The sequence below is a fragment of the Clupea harengus genome, chromosome 2 (genome assembly GCF_900700415.2).
Source record: "Clupea harengus chromosome 2, Ch_v2.0.2, whole genome shotgun sequence".
Taxonomy (NCBI): Eukaryota; Metazoa; Chordata; class Actinopteri; order Clupeiformes; family Clupeidae; genus Clupea; species Clupea harengus.
The window spans coordinates 32,742,479-32,758,193 of record NC_045153.1 but is presented as its reverse complement, the minus strand read 5'-3'; the positions used below and the strand labels follow the sequence as shown (position 1 = coordinate 32,758,193).

The 15,715-nt window shown below is 40.3% G+C and overlaps 1 protein-coding gene across 1 annotated transcript in view; it reads left to right on the top strand.

The window, feature by feature from the left end:
* The first annotated feature begins 2,096 nt into the window (after window positions 1–2,096).
* tnfrsfa (tumor necrosis factor receptor superfamily, member a) overlaps window positions 2,097–15,715 on the top strand; it is a 32,588-nt gene continuing 18,969 nt past the window's right edge. Inside the window, exon 1 of the mRNA XM_012823364.3 lies at window positions 2,097–2,415. Coding sequence (XP_012678818.2) covers window positions 2,380–2,415 — 36 coding nt within the window. The 5' untranslated portion in view covers window positions 2,097–2,379. The remainder of the gene's footprint in view (window positions 2,416–15,715) is intronic.

Here is a 15,715-nt window from a genome sequence, read left to right as displayed (position 1 = left end):
ACCAGGGGTTTTGCATAGTGTCACTGAGTGAGTGGAGGTACCAGGGGTTCTGCATAGTGTCACTGAGTGGAGGTACCAGGGGTTCTGCATAGTGTCACTGAGTGTAGGTACCAGGGGTTCTGCATAGTGTCACCACGGTGATTGGTACCAGAGGTTCTGCATAGTGTCACCACGGTGATTGGTACCAGGGGTTCTGCATAGTGTCACCACGGTGATTGGCTGTGTGCTTTTCCTGTTTTAGTACATAAGACTAAAGATGAGAAAATAAAACGATTACAATTAAAATTCTGGTTTTTGGGAAATATCTCGGTTAGGTGGCGGTACTCCACTTCCGTGGCTTGTATCGCGAGGTATATGGCAGTTAGCATAGCTTGGAGGTGTAGATTCATTCAACCTTAATATGTCTGATTTTTAGCCATGTTTCAGTTAGACAAAGTATGTCAATTTGGTTACCCGTTTAACTCATTAAGTGCAGCTTTTGATGTTAAAATACCTTAGTACCTTAATTAGACCCCACTTTAAATTTGTATTGATGGTTTTGTTTTGGTAAATGTATTCGATTTTCCTGTCTGATATCTCTATTAGTGTGATTTGCTAACCATTTAACATTTTTGTTAATGTCCTGACTGTCCTGTGTTGTAAAACAGACTTTGTCCCCTTTAAGGAGTACAATCACAAATATGCAGGGGCGGACTTGGGGCCCCCTCTGTCAAAGGGCCCTGCCGGTCAAATTCACATATATTAACTTATAGTTTAGTTTCATACAGTTTTCAACCAAAACCCCTGTCCCATGGAATATGAAATATTCCTTATTTCATGAGTGGGTCATTTCTGCTATAATGGACTTTTCAAAGTTCACAAATCCCCCTGTATGTTTTGATGCATAGCCGATACTTAAAGAGCAAAGTGAGAGCAGCAGTATTGTAGTGATATCACGTTAGATTTAGTGATGGAACTGTGTCAAAATGAAAGAAGTTACCCATGAAGAGTTGATGAGAGATAAAGAACTATTGTAAAGAGTTTGTGACACACTTAACTTGTTCAGATGCTGGCCACTGATGAAGCTACGTCAACGGGGGAGATCATGTGAGCTAACACATACAGAGATATCACATCTTGCGTACTTCATAAAAATAGTGGTCAGCGAAAACTGTTCAGGTGAAGACTGATGTTGAAGCCATATTACAATTACAACCCTCAAAATACAGTTGACCTCAGAGACTATGGCTCAGTTTTCTAAAAAGAAAATTCAAACAGAGCTGCTTAGCAGTAGAAAGGATTTGAACATTTCTTCCCAAAATAGGCTATTGAAGGTTGTAGATTTGCAAGGTAGGCATACATAGTCAAAACAGTGTTTTTAAAACGGTTTCCAATCATTCAAATCAACATTCCCTTTCACTATTAGAGCAGATCATGCAGTCCATTTATTATAGTCTAAATGATTTGCTAGTTTTGGAGTCACAGAGGTGCTGTCAGTTAGAGTAGGTATCATGCAACCCGTCAAAATGTCCAAACCAATTGACCAGATAACGTTGCCAAGCTAAAGGTTTTTGAGGTAAGTTTCTTTAGTTACATAATTGGAACATGATAAACTGTTTTATCTCGTAACCAAGCAAGTTGTAGCTACTATCTTTTTTTAATGCTGCATTGTCAAAATGTCTTAAATTGGGATTTCATATTCTAATTTTACAGTCTTTAAATGTACTGTTGAGTTGGTGAAAAATGAGTAAGACTAATACAAACAGAACTGTATTTATAGATGTTAAGGTAGGCCCCCAAATCACTAAATCTGACTGTGCAAATATGTGATTAAAATGTTGCTAACTGAAAAGGCTATGGTTTGAAGAGGCAATAATGAACTCAAACAATAATTTTAAATCAATGGAAATTCTAAATTCAAACTCTGTCATCCTGGAATGGCATACAAACTCACTCAAATAGACTGATTTAACTTTAGGCCATTATAAGTTAACGCAGACGCTGGACATGGAAAGTAATAGATATGTTGACTCAGGTCACGGGCTACAGGCTACTTCGGTTGGGTCTACATTAGGTCATCTGTGGGCTCAAATCAGAGGCTGGGTTGGGCTGTCTTCACCGAGACAATGCGACCCCCTCAGTCTGTGCTTCTGCTCGCCTGTAATTGGTTTCCACTCGCTGACGTCAAACTCGTAAAATTGTCCAAGAGACTAGGCTAGTTAGTCCTTCTCCATGGACATACTTCGTCCAAGAAATCCTCAAGAAAATAATCACGGGATGGCGTAGATTATGTGAAACTGTACACAGGATTTCGGTGATTTTGGAATAATCCCCCGAATTTATTTTAAGGAAGAGCTTCAACGACCTTCAGATATAAAGTCTGGATTCGTTCGCAACCGAATGATGAACAGCAAATTGTTTTGCTTAGGGCACACGGTAAGAGAAAAATGCTTCAATGTTGAATCGGCACTGACATAAGGCTAGCTAATACGGACATTTAGACAACTCTTAACGGCGAATATACGCCGACTAACTTTAGCTCACACGCTTTAGGTTCATTTGAACTTTGATTTATTTAGAATTAAGTTCGTTGCCTACACTTTCTGAAGTATTGCAACAGGTTGTCTTCTACAGCTAAGTTAAGTAACGTTAGCATATTTGGCTAACTACGCGAACATTATTTCAAAAGTTAGGGTTGCTTCTTGCATACTACTGGGAAGATATCATCGGTCGGGGCCTTAGTATGGTATTCCATGTTTCCTCGCTTAGCCCAACAACTGCTATTGATGTCCTCTGAGCGGAAATATCAAGACTTTTTTTTTTTTTTTTTTTTTACTTTTGGAAGCCATTCATCATGGTGCACTGCCGTGGTCTGACCCTAAGAGGGAAATTTAGATACAAAAAAAATGTAATGTAGCTTTGCTCAATCTGCTTTTTTTTTTCCACACAAGTCTCAATTTGAGCCTTGTTATATAGTAGTAATAGTTTATATTAGTTGTGAATTAGGTTATAATGATGAGGAAGGAAAACCCGTTTGCACATGTTCTATTTAATGCTATAATTCTGTGTGCACAGTCTCAACATAATCTAGCATATTCATTTGATTTAGCCTATATTTGATGCCAAAACAATATAGTTTTTCAATTGAAAGAGTGTGTGGGGTACTCTGTGTGTCCGAGACTTGCTTTTAAAAATGGTCTGTGATTCAAAGAATCAAGATACTTAATTTTTCCTAGCTGTCTGACTTACATTTGTCTAACATATTGAGGGTGGGTGTAAACGCAACCTGTACAATGTGATCGCATATTTGTATTGCTTATTTAATCTTCCAGCTCAGACAGAGTGCAGACCGTCAGCATGCATACTAATATTATGCCGAAATGCATGGACAACATAAGGGCCCATAGTTTGAGAGCAAGACGGCTGCCGGAAACACTGCACACTGGCAGAAGTCAATCAGTGATGGGTTTGGTTGAAAATGACCAATAACCTTGCCTAGCAATCTCTTTAAGCTAGTGCTATTAAAATGAACACATTCATTTTTATGATTCATTTAAAATATTTAACACATACAAAAATAAAGAAAGAATGCACGTATGCAAGAATTACGAGGCTACCAGCTGTTAATTCTGTTAGTGCAAATGTAATGGTTAAAATATCCAACGTATGCCTGACACGGAGCTTAGTTGAATTCATAAGTTTGCAAGTTTATTGAGCACTTCAACTCCCAACTTACCCAGCGGGTAACGTTTGAACTAGCGACCTGCTGACTTGGGGTGAATCTCATTTCCTTCATTTGTCCATCCTCCCTTCCTTCCTTCCTTCATTCCATCCTTCATTTCTTACATCCTAGCCCCTCCCTCTAATAAAACGTGAAGGAAACAACAATGGCTGCCTAAGATGCGTATATGTACTTAATGGATATGGTGATGAGGAACAATGTTTCCACAGCCATGGGCATTTGCGAGCAAAGGTCACGCTATAAGAAAGAGAAAATTTGGTTAGTAAACATCAATTTGATGAACTGATGAAGAGATACATTTCGGTGAACAACCAACAGTATGTAATATTGCCACTTAATCATATCAGTATTAGCATAATGTGATATAGAAGGAGAGGGAGAGGCTGCCCGGCATGGTGTATGGGAATTTAGTTTATGTTTAGTTTTGATTAGTTATGTTGGCTGCCTTGATGCATGGGGATTCTAGTTATACAAGCAGGATACAACAACCGTTCACAACTGGCTGGCGACAACAACACGCGCCACATGCCAAACCCAGGATCCGTAAAGCCCCCCCTCTTAACCTTAAACCTTTTCTTGACCTTTTAAAAACAGTGTGTTAAGAAGGAAAAGCTTCAATTATTTAAACAAATTCTGAATTGAATTAGACCTGCTTCATGTTGAATTGTATGGAAATGGCAGACAATATTGACCTCGATAGAAGGCCCATCATACTACAGCTGTGTGAAATCCACTAGAATTCTCCATTAACAAATCCTCTTAATGAGGTGTGATCATTTGCTGTTTTCATGATATGAATGCATTGTTGTTTAAACGCGATCCTGTAGGCTTTAAATTAAAGTTGGTAGATTTGATGACAATTCAAGAAAATGTCTTGGTTTCATTTATGGTTTGATTTATTTTCGTCCATAAACCGCTATTTTATTTTTCGATTTTAGGTTGACAGAAAGCAAGGAAAGAAAGAAAGAAAGAAAGCATAGAAAGAAAGAAAGAAAGAAAGAAAGAAAGAAAGCAAGCATAGAAAGAAAGAAAGCATAGGAAGAAATGTGTGCTCCTCTGGTAGCAGTTAGAGAAATGAGACATTCTTCGTGCTGTCACACTCTGTAAGATTTAAACTGGAGGACCGAGGAACCAGGACAGAGGAAGCATGCAAATAACATTATGAGATGTGCCTCTTGTCTGAAGTATCCTCTCCTTCTGAAGTCTCTCTTTGCTTCTCTGCGTCTTTATCTCACTGCCTGTTTCAAAATAAAAGTCCATTCACATTTTACGTGCTATTTATAACAAAAAGCCCATGCCTTTCAAGCTGACAGTCGATTTTGAGTTCCTTGGTGTGTTTTAATGGAAATCTGTAGTTCACAGGAGGTGTGCAGAGTTAAAAAGATACAATAGTATTTGAATTAAAATATATTTCCTTTGTGTTGGTTCTGCACTAATTCAGTGATTTTACGTTTAAATATCCATTAGCTCTAACAATGTCCAGTCTTAAGGAAAAAAAGTGATTAAGCGTGATTAATCACAGCAAATTCAATTAGTTTTGAATCGATTGGCAGGAATACTTTGATCTAAATGTGTCAGATGAGATGTAAGAACGATTTCGACAGTGGTGCAGATGTTGCATGGTGTTTGCTAATAGCCCTTCTCTTAGTAATAAACCATAACCACCTATTTTACTGGGTGTTGCATTATCAGGTTTGAGGTGGATATCCGGGTTAACTTTTTAATATATTTGTTTGTCTTTTGCTTAGCCTCGAATAACCATGGTAGCTATTAGACGGTAGGCTTATTATATCGAAATAATTTTTTGACTTACAATTTTTCTGGGAACAAGCTGTATTTGGTGTAGTCTATGCATACAAAATCCCAGCAAAACAGTGACTGAAACCGTGTTGATCTGAGCATGGGGTAGGCTGTTTGGGAGTAGACATTTGCATGACACTCGGCTACTGGTGACTACAGTTAGATATCCTAGCATCCTATCCTATGTCCTTAAAACGTACGCAGTGACCATGGCATTCAAGGTGATATGTGTGAGGTTGTGAGTTACACTACCTTTCAAAAGTGAGAAAATTCCTTGTTTTTTAAAGAAAATCACATTGTTTTCGATTCAAAGAGCCTAAAATAATAAAAAAAATATGGTGTACACATTGTTAATGTTAATAACTATTATGACTGGAAACAGCTGATTTTGAATGTCATGCCTGCCTTAAAGGTCAATTTTTGCATCAGTATGTTTCAATGGCACCTTATGTTAGTGAATGCTAAATTATCATGTTTAAAAGGTTAATTCATCATTAGAAAACCCTTTTGCAATAATGTCTTTGTGGCTGAACTTGTTGTGCTGTTTAAGGAAACCATAAAACCAGCTTTCTATAGGCTAATTGGGGCTTCTGGATTTAATCATGGTCTAAAAATGAGTGGAAAGAAGTCAGTCTATTTTTTTATTCTCAGACATTTCTATTCAAGAAATTGCAAAGAAACTTAAGATATCTGACAAAGGTGTGCACCACATTCTGCACAGCCTAGTGCAAATGAGCTTTAAGCAGGGTAGAAGGAGAAGTTGAAGGCAACTGTGCAGGTGGATAAAAGCATCAGAATGTCTGAAACAGGTTGTCACAGGCAGGGTTCTTAAATAGAGCCCCAAAAACAGCAGTCTTATCTTCAACAGTGAAAAGGCTCTGGAATGCTCTGGAATGCAGAGTTTCAGAGAAAAAGCTCTCTCGTCTTAATTGCTTAAGTGTGGATGGGCTGTTGTGAGCACTGTGAAGGAGCAGGGCATCGACCCTAAGCTCTGGGCGGAAAGTGGCAAGAGATGGCAATCCAGTGAGGACATGGCAGTTTTTGGTCTATAGTCCAGAATGACAATTTCATTCCCTCAGGCAGCTAGAATGCTGGCTGATCCATGCATTTAGACAGCTTTCTTTTGGGGAAAAACTATGTAAACGTATGTATAGATTAGAAACATGGTAAGGTTGAGAAAATCCTAAATTTTGTGTGCAAGTCTATGGGAGATGGGGTATGACTATGAGGTGGGGTATCACTATGAGGTGTCATGCATTGTTTCTATTGCAGTTTTGACACCCAACCGCACATTTGGCTACCAATTTTCATAATTTATCTAAAAAATGGAGTTGTCCACCAGTTCTAAAGGTGTCTTCCATTGTAGCACGAAGGACTTTCAGCCACTGTGTCGCGTAGACTTTCACAAGCATTTAGCCAACGTGTTCTATACCAACTTTGCAGCACAGATGTTTTACATTTGGCTGAATAATGAAAGTTTTGGAAAAATGAATTACGTTAATTAATGCACTTTTCCAATTAATATTTAGTTGTGTGAACGTCTGCGGCGTGACACGTTTTCCACATGAATTGACATGCCAAACTAGCCCGTTAGAAAAGGCATGGAAAAGGCTGTTGTTTAATTGTCACTCAATAATTAGGCCCAACCTGTGGTGTAAAGTACGTCATTTTGTGTATTGTGGACTTTGAACAAATTGAATTAAAGGTCCTTGAATGGTCATGTAAAAGTTTTGCTCATAGATCTCAATAGTTACAATGACTGTTTAAAAGAGCACTGTAGAATGTTCTTTAAGTGGGCTACTCTGGCATTCGCACCTAGATCCCATGTGGTGCTCAAACCTTTATTTTTTAGTTATGGTTTAGTTGAAATCATTTTAATTTGGCTCATGACACTTTTCAATTAAGTGTGCTGTAACTATGCCCAATAACTGCATTAGAGTTGTAATTCTGCCAGACTACACAAGCCCCCTTTGCCCCTATGAAGCAACATCCACGTTTCCCTGACCTGCTTTCATTGGTGACAGCCAGGTAACAACACTCTGCCCTAAGCGCTGTTTGTCACTCTTCAACTGTGTCAACTTTTCAAACATCTTAGAACAGCCTGGAAAAGACCCAGTTGCATAACTGAGGCAATAGCCCATTGCTAAGGTTAGCAACTAGCCAGTCTGTCTGGCCAAAAAATAGCCTTGTCAATGAAAACATCTGAACCCCACTAGTTCTGTTGTCAGGAACTTCAAAAAAGAAATATGGATACCACAGTTAATTGTCATTCTATTTAGATTTCAGAAACTTTAGCAGACCTTTCACCTCTTTTTGTGGCGCCCTAATAGAGCAGTTGGCATGGGCTCAGACATCTCAGTCAAAGGATCCGCTTGATCCACATCTTCATTTATAGGCAATGGGTTATTATTAAAGGCATGTAAGGTTATAGCCCATAGGCCTACTTCAAACAAACAGACAAATAAATAAAGGCATAAATAAATATATAACTTTATTTTGTTTTAAATTCCGGTCGGTGAGTGGGGAGACTGCTATGTTGAGAGATTTTTAAGTAGGGCTGGGCCATAAACACAATCACAACAATTTTCTTTTTTGTATCAGTCAAGAGCGATAGTTATTGTTCAAGACCTATTTCAAGGCTCTATATATATATATATATATATATATATTAGGGATGGGCATTCGATTAAATTGTCTTAATCGATCGTCGGGAGAATTAACGATCGATTTTCGATTAATCATTAATATTTTTATATTAAAATTCACTATTTATAGGCTATATTAAAATGCAGTGAAAATAGAAAAAACACAGCGTGTTTCCTCATTGAGATCTTTATTACCAGATGAACAACTCTTGTGGCAGTTAAACTTACAAGATGGACAACTCTTGTGGCAGTTGAACGGGATCCGTTCAATGGTTACACTTGAAAATATGCGCTGCTGTACTCTTAAGCAGCGGAGCCGACAGCTAGAAGCCGGTGCTCATAAACACAACTGACCTTCGTTTTTTTTTTCTCTCTAACTAATTAATCTCATATTTTGAAATTCATTCATCTAGATTCATCGTGATTAAAAGTTTGTTTTCTTCTAAAGACTAAATCTTATAAATTAACGAGTAATCACTTCAGACAGCGTGTATTTTAGACACTGTTGTTTAATTGTATTTTTTTCGTGCTCTCTCGCCATCAGCCAAGGAATGTATGCGAGACACAATGGTGCCCCTCGACGGTAAATCGTAAGAATTGTCCCCTAAAGCAATTCGAATCACCTCAGTCAGCCCACCGTCTTCAACTATGTTGATGGGCCGACAGTCACCGGCAACCTAAACTGCTACAGCGTTGGTAACCTTTTCACGGACTGGTCTAGTTAATTTCCTAGAGAAGTCGTGGAGTGTGGGTTGGCGACCATCTAACCTGGGACTGCTTTCTGTCGGGTGCTTTGCATTAAGGTGATAACTTAAACACGAGCTGCTTCTGTGATAGCTACATTCAGCTTGACAAATGCTACATACAACTTTAGTTTTGTCGATTGTTCTGTCATTTTGCCTCTTAAACAGAAACTTTCCGCCCAACAATCCCTCAGCTCTCTCCATCTTCAACTACCGTCTCGGTCTCTTCTATCTAACTGACTGCAGACAAGGGGCGGTTTCGTGCCATGGGTCAACGCGCACCGGAAGTAAACAAAGTTGCGTTAACTGCGTTCAAATATTTGATTGCATTAATCTCCGCCACAATAATCTCATAGAATAACGCGTTAACTTTGACAACCCTAAAATAAATAAATTACACGCACACTACGCAGGAGAACATGTTTTAATCGATGAAAAAATAATTTCATCAAGGAAATTCTTAATGATCAATTAATCGATCGTCGATGAATTATGCCCATCCCTAATATATATATATATATATATATATATATATATATATATATATAATTATATCCCGGTGCAATACTCTTTTCTGATTGGCTGGCACGTATCCAGATTTTTCTACATAACGGGACACCATTAAGTACACCCAGTAAAAAAAGTTTTGATCACTGTTTCTATAGCAATGCTCTGGAAACTCTGGAATGGTAACTATAGCAACCACAGTTAATAACAGTTGATTGAAAAGCTGCCCATCGATGGAGGCTACGACAGTGAGTGGGTAGTCTGGTAAGCTAATGAATGAACAAAATAAATGTATTCTCTCTTCTGGAGAACTTGCAACAAGCTACCAAGCATATAATCGGGACACAGCTAGCAAGCTAAAATGATCCTTACCATTGCGATAAAAAACAGTGTTTGGAACTTTTGAGCGGCTTCATGCTCTGCCATACTGGGAAAAAAAGTCCAATTCCCTTAAAGCTACATATCCTAATTCAGGGGGAGGCACGTCCAACTCTGGAGACTTTACTGTATTCATGGAGAGAGCAACAGAGTTAGACTTAGCCTACTTGTAATGTGCCTTAGCACTTTAAGGGCTCTTTCACTGTGCTAGCCGATGCAAAGTGCCACTAGAAATAGACAACTCTTTACCTGAGAGTTATGTAATGTAATGCCAGGCTAACAGAGGACTGTCTGTTCTTCTATCTTTCTCTGCAGACTACTAGAGCTACAGGGCTTTTTAGATCACGGGTTACTTGTGACTTCTTATCTTGTAATCTACTGAGAAAGATGTGATTGGAGTTGTGCAATTAAGGTGTGTTTTATGTTTTTCAGTTTGATCATCATATTGCTTATCTCTGTTATGAATTGCTTTGCAACGTGCTGAATGTTTGTATTGCATAGTGAAGTGATATGTGAAAAACTGCTTTCATGAATATGGCAAATTATAACCACATGATCCAATTAGTTGTTTCTACCTTCTGTGCTCTCTGAGAGGTGAACACATGTTGAACAGGAATCATGTTTGAAGTTATCTCTGAAAAAGGATTGTATATCTGCATAGAGTCCAGGGTATGTCTCCAGCAATTCCTGTCAGGAAACCTCAAGGAAGCGAGGAAGTCTATTTTTAGCACGGGGTGTGTGAAGGACTTTTCCTTCAACAATGTGTCTGTGACATTCAAATGATTAAGACTTTTCTCTGACTTGTCTAGCCTTAAAAAAAGGCTAGGCTGCTGACATCCTCAGTTATGTGTGCTAACAATTGAGCCATGGTACTTTCATCCAAGTACGGATCTACTTGTACGCCAAACCAGTACTTGTTTTAAGAGAAAAAATAGATCAATCTTTAGGGACGTAAGTGGCATTATTGGTCATTGTTCATACAATATTACATTGAAAAACATTGAATAGCATGATGTGGTGTAATGCTGAATACTGACCATGATCAGTGTGGTAGACCCATATAAGGTGACCTTTGAGAATGAGTAACGTTAAAAAACTCTCTCACATCGCAAATATTGTATCACACAAATAAAAAAATAAGTAAATCTTGTGGTAGCTACCACTTACGTTACATACTTTAGACCCAGAAAGCATTTCTCATTTGTTACCTTCCTTATCGACATCAGGCATGTTTATTTTCTTGAAGAAATTATTTAACAAACTCATCTGAAAAAATCAGGAATATTTTAATACATCTTCTCCACTTCCTGTATCCAACATTTCAACTGAGTTTTAGTTTAATTGACCAGGAAATTAGCCAGGAAACAAGCTCTTTTCCTGGTTTTGAATTCGATAGGCTGGACAAAAATAAGAAATCCATGGGATACATTTTGTGAGGCTTGGTCTGAAGATCATCTGTAGCAAACTTGGTATATTCATGAATGTATTGTATTGCTGACCATTTCATTGTTTCATGGTTTATTTTTGACGCTGGTGAAAGATTATAAGTATTTTTTGCGTGCTTTGCTAATGCTTATAATTAGATCAAAGATTGATTGTCTCGGCCTCGGGTCTTCCCACAGTATTCCCAGAAATTGACGTCCTATGGTGCGCTGAACTCGGCTTGATCCAGGCAATCCAACGATACCTCAGTTTTCAAAATCGGACATATAGTTCAAAATCTCACATGCGTAATGCACCTCCAAATTTGACTGGTGGCGCAAGAGTGGTTGAGGCGCAGGCATGAAAAGAACCAGGGGACTGTCCACAATCAGGCAGGGATCACACTGACCAGCGGTCTGTCCACAATCAGGCAGGGATCACACTGACCAGCGGTCTGTCCACAATCAGGCAGGGATCACACTGACCAGCGGTCTGTCCACAATCAGGCAGGGATCACACTGACCAGCGGTCTGTCCACAATCAGGCAGGGATCACACTGACCAGCGGTCTGTCCACAATCAGGCAGGGATCACACTGACCAGCGCTAGTACTGCAGAAGCGGCAGACTTTCTGTTGTTTGGTAGCGGAACAGCTGACATCACTACTGTTGCAAGTAATGTATATTGACTAAAGATGGGTCGAGATATGAGCTGGTTTCCTGTTTGGCAGCTTTGCCACTGATTTTTGAAGAAGAAGAATATTAGAAAGTTAAGCGCCTGAGAGACAATTGTATTGTTATGGCGCTATATAAATAAAATTGAATTGAATTGAAAGTTAGAAACTCTCTTCGCTACTTGGTCCCAATAAGAAAAGGGCCAAACACTCAGGTTGCCTGTGCAGCTTCACTGCTTGGCCTCCAATAAATAGGGAATTAATTGAAATGAAAATGACAAAAGTATGAGCACAAGGGTGATTAGGCTTGTCCTTTATCCGATGACCCAGTCTGATATTGTAGCTCCTCTGGCTTTTCTTTAAGGGATCATATGTTTTTTTTTTTCCTCAACTTTCACGGAGAGGAAAAAGGCACATATCATATACCACAGCCTCTTTAAGGAGTTCTATGCTTACTACTATGACTTTGCAGACTAATAAAGGTCTGAAACTTCACTTTTCCTCCTTCCTTTTCACTTCCACACAATGCTGCTATTTCCATCAGGACCCACTTCACATTAGGAAGAGGAATGTGAACTCTTTTGGCTCTCCATTGTAGGGTGTGAAGGCACACAGGCTGAGCAGACCATTATCAGCACAGGAAGGGACAGAGAAGACTGATCATGTCCAGGTGATGTCACGGCCTGAGCCCTGACAGGTGCACCTGATGCATTTACCATCACTTCCATGTGCCACTTGTTAGTCCTACATGAATCGTGACATCACAAGATTGTAAAGCAAAGCCAAGTACCCCATTGGACCCCTCCCAGACTATATTTCAAGAGCCAACCACAACTCGGCAGCCTTTCTCTCCATGTCCCAGATGGACACTAGAAATGTGGACTATGTCAACATACCGTGTTTCATAGGCACGTCTTCACCGCATCTTAATGGCAGACGCAACAGACTTTTGCGGTATTTTTTACCGCCAACAGCGACCCCTATATCCCTCATTGTGTACAACATTTACAAGCCACGGAATTGTGTCTCCCTGCTGCCTTTTTGTGCCTGCCCTAAAAGTCTCTTGACACTTTACCCTTTGTCAGGAACTTTTATTGTGTTTTATGGTGTGATGGTGAATATGTATTAGAAGTTTTGGTATTAGGTGCATAGAGAGTTTTATTTTCACTTTCAGTTTTTGGATGTATGTTTTTGATGCTGGTTGGTTACTTTTAGTAGCAGTCATTGCTTGACTGAGTTCACTCAAAGATTCCAGAAGATTCCAGAAATACATGCAGTAGGTAAGAGAGGGAGGGAGGGAGGGAGCAGTCACTCCACCCGGCCTTGAACCCAGGTCTACAGAGTACCAAACTGTACCCTGACCGCAATGCCAGGCTGGTAGGTTGGTATGACGACCAGAGGGCATACTCCACCATAGAGACGGCACTGGGCACACTGTCTTCCCCTTCAGGAAGCGCTCCCACACAGGCATTCCTCCCACACAGGCATTCCTCACACAGGGGTCAACCTGACCTGGGGCTCCCTCATACGGCTAATGCACTGGGCACACCTCCGATAGTTCCACGGCAAGCCGTCCCACTTCTGACACCATATGTAGCCAAGGGAGAGAGTAGTCACCCCACCCGGCCTCGAACCCAGGTCTACGGGGTGCCAAACCCAGAGCACACCTCCAAAGGGCCAGGCTCATTGATATGGCAGTGAGAGTGCATACTCAAGGGTAGATTGATATGGCAGTGAGAGTGCATACTCAAGGGTAGATTGATATGGCAGTGAGAGTGCATACTCAAGGGTAGATTGATATGGCAGTGAGAGTGCATACTCAAGCGTAGATGGCAGTGAGTGCATACTCAAGCATAGATGGCAGTGAGTGCATACTCAAGCGTAGATGGCAGTGAGTGCATACTCAAGCGTAGATTGATATGGCAGTGAGAGTGCATACTCAAGCGTAGTGAAGGCACTCTCTCACACTAACATTACAGTAGCCAAACTCTATTTCTCTCTCTGATTGTCTCTGTGATTGTCTCTTCTCCTTCTCTCTTCCCTTCCCTTCTGCCTTCCCCCTCCTTTCCCCTCCTTTCATTTCTCTATTATTTTACGCCAGTGTGTTGGCTGATCATCACACTTCATGTATGTGGCACATGACTAGGGGGGCCACCAGTGCTCTATCTGGGGGGTACTACTTTTAGGTGTGGAAAGGATGAAGTTGCAGACAGGAAGGCCTAGCCGTTCACTCCAAATGCTAATGGACCTGATGTCCATTTGGCGTGGGTACAAAGGGGAAGAGACTGGGATGGAAAACATTTGTCATGAATTTCAATAACGATTTCAACAATGTCATGAAATAAAACCCCACGGAAATCTTCTGACCTACACTTTAGGTGTCTTTTCACACACACTGTAGTCTTTACACACACACACTGTGTCTTTACACACACACTGTGTCTTTGCACACACACTGTCCTTACACACACACTGTGTCTTTACACACACACACTGTGTCTTTACACACACACACTGTGTCTTTACACACACACACTGTAGTCTTTCCACACACACACACTGTAGTCTTTCCACACACACACACTGTGTCTGCACACACACTGTGTCTTTACACACACACACTGTAGTCTTTCCACACACACACACTGTGTCTGCACACACACTGTGTCTGCACACACACACACTGTAGTCTTTACACACACACTGTGTCTTTACACACACACTGTCTTTTCACACACACACTGTGTCTTTACACACACACACACTGTGTCTTTACACACACACACACTGTAGTCTTTACACACACACTGTGTCTTTACACACACACACACACTGTGTCTTTACACACACACACACACTGTGTCTTTACACACACACACACACTGTAGTCTTTACACACACACTGTGTCTTTACACACACACTGTGTCTTTACACACACACACACACTGTAGTCTTTACACACACACTGTGTCTTTACACACACTAAACTACTTTAGTCAGTAGTAAGTCAGTTCTACTCCGTTATGGGTGGAAGGCCAGGCCGTATTCACATTCAGAATCATTGTGCACAATATCACAAGCTACCTAAATCTTGCCCCATTACAGCCACCATAAACTGGTGTAGATCTGTCTGTGCCTGTGTGGGGTTACATACATACCCACTTATTTGTAGAATTTGCATTGCAGTACTATCTGTCACAGGTCTACAATGAAGAAGTCAATTTTATATTGATAATCAGGTTTATAATCAGTGGCATAGATAGTAGCATGCAACTGGTATGACTCCTAAAGCTTAACATGGTTGAAATGACAAAACTCTGGCCAGACTGCACTGTTGGTCTATGTGGCAGTGAGCCTCTTAGTCCTTGGAAGTGAACTGTCTTAAGATTGACCCCAAGCAGTATAGCTATAGAAGAACATCAGATGGAGCTTTGGGAATGTTTCTTGTTTGCTTTTTCCCTCGCTAATGTCAGCCCTCCCTCTCTCCACACACCTCTACCATTCTGTCCTTTTCTCTCTCTCTCTCTCTCTCTCGTGCGCTCGCTCTCTCTCTCTCTCTCTCTCTCTCTCTCTCTCTCTCTCTCTCTCTCTCTCTCTCTCTGTGATAATTGAAGGCACATGAGTGGTGTTCTGCAGTGATTGGGGTAATGACCAGCAGAGTGTCTCTCCTTATGAGACAGCTGAACATTGAAATAATCTGCAGAACTCTTGGCCAGAATGCCTTAGAAGGGTAACATTGAAGGATCTCTCATACTTTTGCATACATGCATGCATAGCTACAGATATTTCCCACCAAGATGACAATCTATCCCAGTAACACTGATTT